Raw genomic sequence first — 13,217 nt, 5'->3', positions numbered from 1 at the left:
GAGGATTAACAATCCTAACGGCAGGCCCCACGGATCCAGACGCCCTCGCTGACGCCGCAAAGACTTTTGCCGATATCACCAATCTTGCGATAGAGACGAAAACCGCTTCCCTCCTCCCCTCTCCACCCCTATATCTACCGATCCCAAGCCACCCTACTCCGCAGATTGCAGATGCACTCAATTCTTAGCCACTCTAGGCTATTTCTAATAACCAACGAGGAATATCCCCTCACGCGCCCATATTGCAATCACGGAGAACCCGCTACTCAGGCGCACTTCTTCTGGGGATGGGGATATAACCCGCTACCACGTACTTTCTGAGCCAGCCCCTCCGCGGAAAGCTGGAACCAATTGTTCACCCATTCACACAAGATCACTCAACTTGCACTCACTTCACGGGCCCAGAGTGTCGCCCCTACCTGGAGGCAACAAACCACCCACATTCCCTATATCCCGACACTTGTGGCAAGTAAAGTTTTGTCGCTGTCTGCATTCGCAGTCTGGAAGCTCCACTGTATTTGGTGAAATGAAAAACGCAGAAATCGCTCACTTTGCTGGTGGACATCTCAACTATGACATTACAAAGAGAAACGAACGTCGACTGAAAGGTTGTTTCCAGCTAGTGTTCGATTTTTCTCTAATTTTGTAACAGGCCTGGTTAGCGATCACTACATCATGGATATTGAACCACAAACAAGGCCGTTGAAAGGACCATGCGCATTATGAAACTGTAAGACTGAAAAAGTCAGGTACAGAACCGCTCCGAGGGACATTTCGGTTACAAATTAATGGGTTGAGACTCTCAAAAAAGAGCTAAAATGACACATTACAGGGACCCAAACCTCAGGACATGATGGTATCACAGACTCGATGCCAGCCCACATGTGGTAAATCCACGAGAGCCTCATGAAGCGTTGGAAAAAAGCAGCAGAAGGCTAAACAAGAGAATATTGACACAAGAGATACAGATAGAAGAGAACGCGAACGAGCTCAGATCAACACTGCGGACCGGTTTGCAATGAAATGGATTGGAAGCCAGGGTGCGAGAACACATGACATCTTCTTCCCCACTTGCAAGACACAGGACGAACTAAGTCGGTGGCCTGAGGGCAGCTGGAAAGATTTGTTCAGAAATACCAGGGAATGGCGGCGGACCTAATAGACGATCTGATAAGCAGATAGCTCAACACAGACCAAGGGGACCATATTCAGCTCACTGAGCAGCAGACAACGCAGAGCTAGATGACATCTCGATAGTAGATGTATCGACAGCAATGAGTCAACGAAGAACCACATGGGCAGTGGGGGCAAATGTGGTAACCAACAAAGTGCACAGGAACTGAGTTCAAGTCTCGGTCACGGCAGTCACAGACTACCTAAACGAAAGATGGAAACGAGGTATTCTACATTAATAATGAAAACACTGCAAAGTGATCTCTATTTCAGTACCCAGGAAGAATCTTGAAGTGGACAACCTCAAGCCGATATCACTAACTTCGTGCACGAGGAAGCTAATGGAGCATGCAATAGTACATATACTCCAGGAATACGAAGGGAAAAGGAAGGTACTTTCCGAAACAACGCAAGGCTTTAGGAGCAAGTTGTCCACGCAGGACGTCATGCTCTAGCTCAAAGAAAACATCATAGGCGCATCCAACAAATGGAGCGCCAAACCTATACCTCCCCAAAGCAGGTAAAGCCGTGACTACGGACAACTTGAGACCCATCTCATTAACCTCGTGTGTGGGAATACTCATGGAGACGATGGTTCGGGATCGCCTCTCTCCATACATGGAGGGTAAGGGCCTCTATGCAGACACTATGTTCGGGTTCCGCCCGCACATGTCTGCACAGGATGTCCTACACCAACTACACAGGGACATAATACGACCCACAGCCATGCAACAAAACGACAAGGCCATTCTCGCCCTCGATCTTAAGGGAGCGTTTGACAATGCTAAACATGGCACCATACTCTCTCACTTGAACACCACTAACTGCGGGGCGAAGGCCTTCGCCATTGTCAGAGACTTCCTCTCTGCGCGTCAGGCACTCCTCCGGATCGAGGACGAGGAATACGGCCCGTACCCTATGGGTACACGAGGTACACCACAGGGGGCGGTGTTATCACCGCTCCTTTTCAACATCGCCATGATGCACCTGCCTGGCCGACTGGCTCAGGTGGAGGGCATAAAAGACGCACTCTACGCAGACGATATTACAATCTGGACCACCGAGGGGAGCCTTGGGGAGATGGAGGACCGCCTTCAGCAGGCCGCCTCCATAGTCGATGCATATGCTGCCGACTGTGGTCTCCAATGTGTTCCCGCCAAATCAGAGCTTCTACACGTCAGGCCAAACCACAAGGACAACACGTCTCTGCACATATCTGTGTCGGGCGGTCCCATCAGAGAAGTGGCAGAGCTCCGGATCCTGGGTCTGTTTATCAATAACAAACTTAAGGCGGACTCTACTATATCGAAACTCAAGAGCATAGGTGAACAGGTAGGGCGCATGATCCACCCTGTTTCCAACAAGCGGGGTGGTCTGCGGGGCAGGGACGCGCTACGACTCGCCCATGCCTTCGTGACCAGCCGGATCCTCTACACCATGCCGTACCTACGCACCACCAAACAACAAGACGAGCGCATTGACGCCATCATCAGGAAGGCAACAAAGCGAGCATTGGACCTCCCGGTGGCTACCTCCAACGCCAAACTGAAGGCGTTGGCAGTGGTAAACTCCTATCAGGAGTTGCGGGAGGCCCACCTCGTGAACCAATATACGCGGCTATCGCAGACGGTTCCTGGGCGCCGCCTGCTAAACCGCTTACACATTCAACACATATGCATACCAGAGGGGACGGAGAACAACCCGGTGCTATGGCGCCACATGCTCTTGGTCGCTCCGCTCCCTCGTAACATGGGCATGGCTTCACATGAAGGCAGACGACAAGCGCGGGTTCGCACGCTTGAGAGGCAGTATGGATATAAAGAGGGCGTCTACTACGTGGACATCACAGGGCCGTCGCCCACGGGATTCTTCACGGCTGCCGTAGTCCACCGGGGAATGAATGTCGATGGGCTATCTTTTCGGGCCCCAAATTCAACACGAGCGGAGGAAGTCGCAATAGCTCTCGCTGCCGCCGATCCAAAATCGAGAAGAGTTATCACAGACTCTCGCCGGGCCTGTGAACATTATCTTGCAGGCGAAATATCCCCTCTTGCCTCCCAAATTCTAAGACGCGCTCCCGCCGATCCAACTCGCACAAAAGTGATTTGGGCTCCTGGCCACCAGGGTCTACGAGGCAATGAGGGCGCTGATGCGGCCGCCCGTGCGCTCACACACCGGGCTCCTCATCCTAGCTCTCCTGGCTCATAAGTTCATAAACCGCTTGTGCGGTTCCGCGAAATCCTAATTCATTATTGCGACAGCCACCGTCACTACCCAGTTCCCGCCAAGGGGCTGAGTAAGGCGGAGGAGCGAATTCTGCGGCGCCTGCAGACAGGAACTCTTCTCTGTCCTGCCATAGCAAAACACTTTGATCCGAACACAGATGGGCGCTGCCCGCACTGTGGAGAGATCTGCGATATCTTTCACATGGTGTGGATGTGTACTCAGAATCCTCACCTTCCCCCACCCCCACCCGAGAGGCATGGGAGACTGCCCTCCTCAACTGCTCCACACTGGAGTCTCAAAGGGCTCTAGTAAAGCGGGCGCGAGACGGGGCCTCGTCGTGCGGTGTCCCGGACTAAGGATACCGACCTTGTAGCAGGGTTTTTTGACCCTCAAACTCTCTTTGCATATAAAAGTTTTTCACCACCACCACCACCACCAAACCTATACCGGGCCTGAACCTCAATAATGCTTTTGATAACGTCAAACACGAGGACATAGAACTAATCTAGCGGCGATTGCCCCTGGCAGGAGGATCTACGATCACGTTAGAGAATTCAGAACTGAAAGAACAGCAGAAATAAATCAAGGAAACATCAAGTGCTAAACTTTTAAGCTAGGAGACAAGGGCACCGCGCAGGGCTCATTGACCTCCTTTCTTATTCAGCATAGTATTGAAGAACCTGCCACTACTGAAGACCGTCAAAGAGATAAAAGAAACGCTATATGCGCATGGCATAACAATATGAATACACACAGGCAAAGATATGCAAATAGAAGAAAGTCTTCAACAAGCAATCGATGTTGTCCAAGAATACGATGAATGGGCTGGGTTAAAATGGTCGCCAAGCAAGTACAAGCTTCTACGGATCCGGCGGCGAGCAAATGCGATATCAACACAGGAGACTTTCTTGTAGAGGTAAATGAGACATCGGTTGCCAGAGTGGACAAAATCAGGGTCCTGGACGCAAAACTCATGGACAACAGAAAGAACACCGAGAAAATAAACAGACTTAAGTCGACTGTTAAGGTACCAACCAGGCACATAAGGCGAATAGCTATCAAAAGACGAGGAGTCAAAGAGAAGGATCTTCGCCCAAAGGTTCCAGCTTTTGTCATAAGCAGAGTAGTATTCGCCATCCCCGACCGCAAGCTGCGGCGGCCGGAAAAGAACGAAATAGAGGGGATCATTAGGCAGGCATATAAAGCAGCCTTGAGGCTACCGCACTACACCTCTACGAAAAGACTTCTTCAGCTTGGGGTCTACTCCAATACCACGGAACTTTGCGAGGCACATTTATTTGCAAAAATATGAAGGCTCCAAACCACACCCGCGTGGTGGAAGATCCTGTGCAACCTTGGACTAAATTATAGAATCACATAAATAACGCGCTGACAAAACTACAGGCCAAAGTGAGGAAATTACTCACTAATAAACGAATTCCAAAAATCATGCACACTGCTTTTCACGAAGGCAGGAGGAGAGCAAGAGCAAAGGTCCTTGAAGCCATGCTAAAAGGCTCGGAATACACCGCCTACATAGATGTGGCGGAATATGAAGGATGTGACTCCTTTGTGGTAGTGGGTGCGGGCCACTCGAGTGAAACATTAAAGGCCGGTTCGGTCAAAAAAAAGAACTCAAGGACAGCGGAGGAGGCTCCTATCGCCAAGACAAAGGTCTGCAACAAAGCAATCACCATTATTAGCGACTCCAAGGTAGCTATAAAAAACAAATCCTAAAGCATCAAGACTGGAACCAACGAGAGGTGTAACTAATATGGGTGCTGGCACACTAGGTTAACAGGGAAAATGAGATGGCTCACACTGTAGTTTGAGGTTATGTCAGCCGAATAATGAGCCGGGTTGAACCCCCAATTTCATGAGAGATGCATTCATATTTCCACGCGCCTAACCCGCCGCGCGGCCTCCGCGCTGAGTCGAAGACGACGACGAAGCTGCGGTGGGCTCTCGCGGCGGGTTAGGCGCGTGGCAATATTATTTCACACCTGCACTAATTAGTTTAAACTGAAAAGCAGGATATATCCGCCACGAGACAAGAAGCTCAACATTTTCCAGCAGGAAAGGTGTTGTCGGCTCCATATGCAAGCCTTCCTTAGCCCGTCGAAACTAGTACTCATGCATGAAACGCAATAGAATCCACCTGGCAAAGAGTTCGGCGTGATAGCTGTTACGACCACATTCTGTGGACCTGGAAACAGGCACCTGCATTAGCGGAATTACTACCAGTCCCTCTACAGGGCGGTGGGAGGCTATACTGGCTAGCTCAGACCCGTTGACAGAAGTCCGAGCAACTGAGTAGGCTCCCAAGGTCACCGAGAGGCATGGGATCGAGGCCACCTATTATAGTCCCAACATTTGGTTTAGTACTTACAACACACTCTTTTCCGACCCAAACAGTCTAACACGGTGCGGTTTCGGTGTCCATCTGGAAACTGAACCAGCCGTGGGCATTTCCCGTTCTGAAAACCACCAGATGCTCTAGACCACTACCAGCAAAGTGGTCAAAAGTGCGAATAAGGCTGTACCTAAGAAGTAGGCGATAATTTGCTTCAAGCAATCTGTTGCAGGCAGGATTTAAAGGGTCAGTGCCTGATGCAAGACAACACTCTGAATCAAGCATGCGTCACTGGTCGTTCACATCACTTTCTATTCCAGTCGTTCATTCCACTCGCATGTAACACTATTTCGGTCCCGGACACGGAAGCCACATTCCAACCTTCGCGTCTTTTTTTTTTTGTCGCAGAGGGGTTCAGGTTGCCACCGATAAAATGACCTAGTTACGCACCTTTTCTTTACTTAAATCCAGGGAACGGTCACGATTGCAAATGAGGTTACACTGAGAACTATACAGTTTTGTTTGCTTCATGAAAGCGGATCCTTGAGCCCGTGAATTGCGCAGGGGACGCTTCCCCGGCGCTTTCCAACCGAGACCGTAGACGAAAGAAGGCCAAGTGTGCACGTCAACACAGCGACGTCCAGCCCGGCAACCGCCGTTTAAACATTAAAAAAGACCTGTAGCTCCAGACCTGACGGCCGCTAGTGCAAGTAGACGTATAACTGATTAGGGCGCTAAGCCGGTAAGCTTAGGTCCACTTTTTTATGCGAAGCATAGTACTTTAGCTACCACTTCAGCCCTTCACCGTGGTTATGCGCCTCCAAATCACGTGATACATGACGTCACACCACGTGACACGATGACGTCACGACAATAGAGAAACGGGGGCCCACTTCGCGCCGTCGCTGTGGTTGTGCGCCTCCAAATCACGTGATACATCACGTCACACCACGTGACACGATGACGTCACGACAGTGGAGAAACGGGGGCCCACCTCGCGCCGTCGCTGCGGTTGTGCGCCTCCAAATCACGTGATACATGACGTCACACCACGTGACACCATGGCGTCACGACAGTTGGAGAAACGGGGGCCCACCTCGCGCCGTCGCTGTGGTTGTGCGCCTCCAAATCACGTGAAACGATGATGCCACACCACGTGACACGATGACGTCACGGCAGTTGAGAAACGGGGGCCCACCTCACGCCGTCGCTGTGGTTGTGCGCCTCCAAATTACGCGACACGATGATGCTTCGCATCCTCCAGGCTTAACCAAGTTAAGCCTCAGCCCTTTTTTTTTTCACCCGCTTCCTGCTTTGAAGCCAAGGGTGCTTGGCGATGTGATTTCCTCCTCTCTGCCAGCTTCAACAATTGTTCCTAGGATCTGGTACGAGGCGCGTGGTGCAAGTGCGCGGACGCTGTGGTCTCATTTTCCTCTCGGCGTCCATCCTTTCTATCTCCGGCTCCTTGATATGAGAGCGGCGCGCTGGCGATGCTTTTGCCCCCTCCTTTCAAGCTTCTATCGTGCTCTCCATCAGCCATTCAATGCAGTTCGCTTGCGCTGCGAGTCGCCCCCCCCCCCCCCCCGTTCCATCTTCTGTGATGTTTTTCATTATCAGCTTCATGCTAGAACTGTCGATTACTCGGCGAGTTTAAATTTCTTACTGGCTTCCATTGTGCTTTTGTTCACCTGGTCACTGCAAGGAGAGCCGAGTGCGCTGCGCATTATGTTCCTCTCCTAGCTTCCGCCCCGCCAAATCCCACTCCGAACAAATCATATGGAGACGACTCCAGACGCGAACTCTTCTCAACCTTCAGCTTCTATCCTAGTTCCGCCCAGTGTCACCAGAGTGCACGCTCTGCGGAGAATGGCTTTCCGCTCTAGATCACATTCAGCTCTGCTGCCCTGCCGATACTCGCCGGAAAAGGACAACCCGCCATCAGAATATGGGAGCCCCAACTTCGCTTTGTTAACCGGGGTGCCGATTTCATGGCCCTACGTTTCCTGGACACATACGCGTAACGTGGGGGCTCTGCGGTGGCTCTGAACTTTTGAAGGGTCCAAATTCTCTTGTGTAATAAAATTTTCCACCCATCCAACCAACGGCCTTCCCCTCATCCGCTTCCTACTAAGAGAGCCGACTGCGCTGGAGCTGCTATTTCCCTTCCCTCCCAGCTTCTACCATGCGATCCGTCGCCCGAGCGTTCTAGGAGAAGCCGGCTGTGCTAACGCCGCTCTCTCCCCCCCCCCCCCCCCGACCCCTCCTGTTACAGCTTCCAGGCTCTAGATAGCACCCGCTTTGCCTCTCCAGCGGATGAAGTGAGTTTTGCTTGAAAAAACAGCTCCTGCTTGAAAAAACACCCTAACTATTCCTGCCAGCAGTGTTAGACTTTGAAGATGTAGCTTCTTAGCAAAACGCTAAAAAGCAATAGATACTTTGTGTACTTTTGTTTCAGTAAATTCTATTAAGATGTTTATCTCGAGAGATGATAGTGGCGCAGATCTGCCGAAGGTGGAGGATACCAGTGATCACGATAGCATTTGGTAACATCCTTGTCAGCCTATTTTTCCGTTACGAGACATGTTTTAGGCTGCCAGGTAAATTACTGAGGCACTGCTGTTCACACTAATGTAGTCAAACTGAGGATAGGCTCTAAAATACGAGTCTATTGGGCGACTATGTGCTGTTCAGCAAAAAGAAACAGCTCACCGGAGGAGAAAGTGACGGGTACTTTGCACTCGTCGGGATCACTTTTCTGAGTACGTCGCACGACATCAAATAAATGTTAAAATAAAAGCAAATTTTATTCCATGTAAATTGTACACATTATCTTCCTGCTATTTCAAAGCAAAAAACTTCTATGCACGAAAAACAAAACGGTCCCACCCAGCAGAAGAAAAAAGAACTAACACGTTATACAACAATGTTGAACGTCATTTTTCGCAATTCTTTCATGATTTTACATCGTGGTTCCGTGCCACAAGTGTTTCAATAAGTTGTGTAAACATGTCAGGTAAATAATGGTTTCTTGTTTCCTTTGTATAGGTTACCAATACCAACGGTTTAACATATTTGTCTGTTTTTTATAATGCTGCATCGATTTTACCATAATCGATTTTACCATTCTTCAAAAGCGTTTGAATAATGATAGCATGTCAGCAGTGCATAATTAAAATGCTCCTGCGCAGGAAGTGTTTCTAGATGCATACTTGAGAAAGAGAAAAAAATTTGTCCCATATTGTGACGGACTAGAAGACGACGAAGCGGGCAGTGGCATGGGCAGGAGCGCTCGTGCTAGGCTCGCAGACATTAAATCATATCATCGCCATCGGTCATGCAGTCATTTCTTCATCGCTTGCCGTCACGTAACATTTGGTCGAGGTGCTGGGTACCTTCTTCATCCCGGTCCCGGAGCTTAGGAGCCTGCTGTACACCGAGGTCTGCTGTGGAGAGCTCACGGCTTCGCACCTCCCGGCGCTTTCCCAGTCTGCCAGGTATGCCCCGACGCCGCCGCTCTTCACCGCCCCACCCCAAGCCCCGACCAGAAGACACGACGACACAACGACCGCCGCAACTGTCCTGTGACCCCACTCACCGCCCACATGAGAACCCACATGAGGCCCTAGAAGACCCAACGACCTTGACCCCACTGAACCGAGACCGCCGCCACTGACCAGAGAACCCATTGACCACCGACACTCACACGAGAAACAAGTACCCCTGTCCCTGCCGTTGGGTGTGTCCACGGGCCTCGACGTTGACTTCCAGAAACCGGTGGCTCCTCAGTCTTCGTGGACCTGGCTTCACCCGCTCATCATCTCTTTCATCATGACGGCAAGCCCTTCATCTTCTCTTCTCTGTTCATATGTTCTGCCACGTCCATCGTCACGTCCTGCTTGTCATCGTCTGTGGCATTCTTCTAGTTCGCGCGATCGGGACGATCGCTTCGTGGCCCCGAGTCATGTGACGGACTAGAAGACGACGAAGCGGGCAGTGGCATGGGCAGGAGAGCTCGTGCTAGGCTCGCAGACATTAAATCATATCATCGCCATCGGTCATGCAGTCCTTTCTTCATCGCTTGCCGTCACGTAACAATATTATCAAAATTGCGTGGCACATTCAGGCTGTATTTTGCAAATATTCATTTTAACTTGAATTTTGTTCCCCTGGCACCACTAGAACCTGTGTTATGTGACGGCGCAGTCGATTTTCAGCACGCAGTTTTGTTTACCAACTGAAGTAAAAAGCTGGACACATCAGCTGGAGGAAGCAAAAGCTGGAGGAAGCAAAACAATCGAGTGGCAGTATATACTTTAAAGGCACCAGTTTTTCCCCAATACCTTACGGTAACTCGCATGTCATATTTTGGTCAGGGTTAATACCAACCACCTCGAAGGAACGCTTGTCATGCAATCACTTCATCCTTTATCAAATAGCGAAAAAAGTGTCATTACAATAGAATGTTGAGTAAAATTGGCCCTGGCAGCGCCTAGCTAGCAGGCTACCTATATTTTCTTTTTCGTGGCTTAATGATAATTGATAAGTGTCTAGGTAGCGAACACTCACAGAAACCAGCATAGCGAAAGCTTCGCGCCAGTGTGAAAGTGTTCGGACAGAATTTTAGCACATTTCTCGCGATGCTTCTACATAGGTTCAAGATGTACTGGTAGAGCTGGGACCGGAAATTTCAATACTCGTAAAAGGTGTTCAGACCACCTTATCTGTAAGTAGCAAAATTTAAACTCTTACCTGCTTCCCTGCACTGCACTGAAAACTAACTGTGGTTGCAGGAACACGCCGGAGAATATGTTACCCTTACAGGTGATGGTCAACTTGCCATTCGAGAAACCGTGCTCACATTAATAGGCTATGCAGCGGAAAGCTTCAAAACGCACCCACCTGATATCATCGTCCTACTATCAGGGTAAGAGAGACCGTTGTGGTCTGCTTCACGTTTGTCACCTTTGCAACCAACCGCCTCAGCCCTGTCAGCGTGGGTGTTTGTTTGGAGGATGCTTTGCCGCAGCTGTCGGACTAAAGCCGCTCTGAGGACACGGCCCTCCCTCTGGCGTGGGTGTCGAGCTGACGGCCATATAGTTAAATCTAGATGCTGCCGAGGCTAGGATGAACCTAGTCCATGTAGGAGGGCCGCCGGTAGACTGTGTAGGCTTCAGGTGTAAATAAAGGCAGAGAACTAGTGCAAAGGCACTGGCAAAGTATGTCACTAGGGCTAGGCCCTCTGGTCAACTGCGGCAACATGTCACGGTTCTCGGACAAACTTAAAAAAATCTTAAAACGCCCTTCACTATCTGTGAGGATAGTTTCAGCGTCAGCTGGCAGTATTTCGTGTGGTAATGCTTTGTGATTATGCAGTTTAACAAGAATAATTTTAACACAACTTCCTTCCAAGTTTGATTTGGTTATTTCATGTCAAATGTGACTAGTTAATCCATGTGTTGTTCGCAGCCGTCGAGCTCTGTACATGTGCTTTCAAAATGAATTTCAGTCAAGCGACAGTGTAAATCCCTGGGCCAGCCTAGCTGGACGCACAAACACGGAAGAAACTGAAACGGGAACACAAGCTATTTCTTTTATAAAAATACCGCCACGTTTGGTTGTCGCGCCGTTTATGTTCTAGCATAATGTATTGAGTGTAACGTCCTTAGTATGCGAGTGGACCACCAGGTTCACCGTAGAGGAGGACTCTGGATTATTTTCATCCACCAAGGATTCGTTACCGGGCGATGACATCGCAAAGCACAGGGATGAGGTTTTGTGATTCGTCTTCGTCAAAATGCGGCTGCCGCCGCCCAGTTTTAATGCCACGGCGCTGGTCTCGAGAGCCGACGGACAAAGCCATTTAGCAACCGCGGCGGATTTTTGAGGCGCATATGCATTTGACTTTTGCGCGCCTCGCTTTTTCTGGAATCCTTGTGTGGATATGGAAATACACAATGGAAAGGGAGCGGAAAATGGAGTCGCGTCGAAGCACAGGCGCGGGCTTCCACCTGCCTGTGCCAGGTGCGCCGCCTAGATGACAAAAGCTGCTGAGGCGGAGAAGACGTAGGACATGTAGATGTTGGAACGGGCGCAGGCTTGCGGCTGTCACCCAGCGTAGAACTTCTTTTCGTGAATTCTCGCTTGAACTGTCACGTGATTGATGACGTACTTATTTTACGGAACGACACAATCTTTGGGAAATTTCCCCATTATTGTGCCAGGGTAAATAGACCTCCTCAGCCCGCTAGGGACACTGACGAGAGTTCTTTGAACATTTGGATATGGAGGCCTAATTGTACCACCTAAGTTTACCACCATATATACAACGAACTTCAGTGGTCAGCATCGGATATTGGCAATCTAAGTATGACGTCATCGGAAAAAGAATAATCAGTTTGTTTGTAATCCAAAGAAGCCATACACAGTGTTGTGAAAAGTACAGACATGTAAAACGAATGCGAGCAAAAGTACGAGTGAACTTTAATCAGCAACAATAAAATCAGCAGCGACAGAACGCGTTAAGGCAACCAAAGTGTTCATTTAGGATATCGTAAGAGTATTTTATTGCTTTATATTCACACCGGTGAACCTTTGGCATTTCCTTTGTTTTCAGGCGAAGAATGATTCGTGCGAGAGGATCCACAGAACGCAAGTACGGTACGACTATGTTCGATCCTCTAGGCATGACACAAACTAAGTGCGAGGAAAATAATCTATGTTGAAACACTGGGCGCTTTAGTAAACGGCAAATTTTCTCCAGAAACACTTCTTGCCTGAATAGTTCAAAATACGAACTAGCCCCAAACCAAAACACGAAGAGCATAACATATCACTGAATGAAACACCCAAAGAACAGGCTTGGCTATTAGCACTTCGAGGAAGCAGCCTTGGGGCCATCAAAGAGACAATCAATGCAATAATAGCTAGTATGCCTCAAGTAAAATCTTCTGTCTTGGCTGCTCCTATTTACACATCCTTCTATGCATTTACTTGAACACTTACACTACATAGTAGCGGCAACGCTCCAGATAATATTTGTAACTTCGGCCAAAATATCATCAAAAACCATGCATCGACTCATTAAAAAAATATTTTGAAAGATCCGTTCATTCCTCTTTAAAAAATACAAAAGATAAGAACAAAGAGTGGGCAGAAAAACACGTCCAGCTGTGTTGGACAAAAAATATTGAATATTTGAAGTAAGGTTACAGTACACCGTCTAATGGGGGACTTCAGTGTGAAGGTAGGCAACTGGGCACAGGCGACTAGGGCACAGGCTCCAAGAATAGCAAAGGAGAGATATTAGTAGAGTTCACAGAGAGAAATACTTTACTGACCGTGACCTTCTTTCGTAAACGTAAGAACAGGAAGTGGATATCGAAGAGCCCAAACGGTGAGACAAAAAATGAAGGAGCCTTCATACTGTGCTCTCACCGTGTAGGATATGGACGTCGTTGGAAAGGTG

At 49.2% G+C, this 13,217-nt stretch overlaps 1 protein-coding gene across 1 annotated transcript in view; it reads left to right on the top strand.

Annotated features, from left to right (window-relative positions):
- Positions 1-13,217, top strand: part of LOC149327054 (uncharacterized) — a 115,849-nt gene that overhangs the window by 34,510 nt on the left and 68,122 nt on the right. Inside the window, exons 3-4 of the mRNA XM_089562340.1 lie at positions 10,543-10,676; positions 12,366-12,409. Of these exons, the coding sequence (XP_089418466.1) occupies positions 10,543-10,676; positions 12,366-12,409 (178 nt within the window). The remainder of the gene's footprint in view (positions 1-10,542; positions 10,677-12,365; positions 12,410-13,217) is intronic.

The sequence above is a fragment of the Amblyomma mixtum genome, chromosome 10 (assembly GCF_055824585.1).
Source record: "Amblyomma mixtum isolate Tamu chromosome 10, ASM5582458v1, whole genome shotgun sequence".
Taxonomy (NCBI): domain Eukaryota; kingdom Metazoa; phylum Arthropoda; class Arachnida; order Ixodida; family Ixodidae; genus Amblyomma; species Amblyomma mixtum.
The sequence above is the reverse complement of the archived record's forward strand: the minus strand, read 5'-3'. Positions and strand labels throughout refer to the sequence as shown.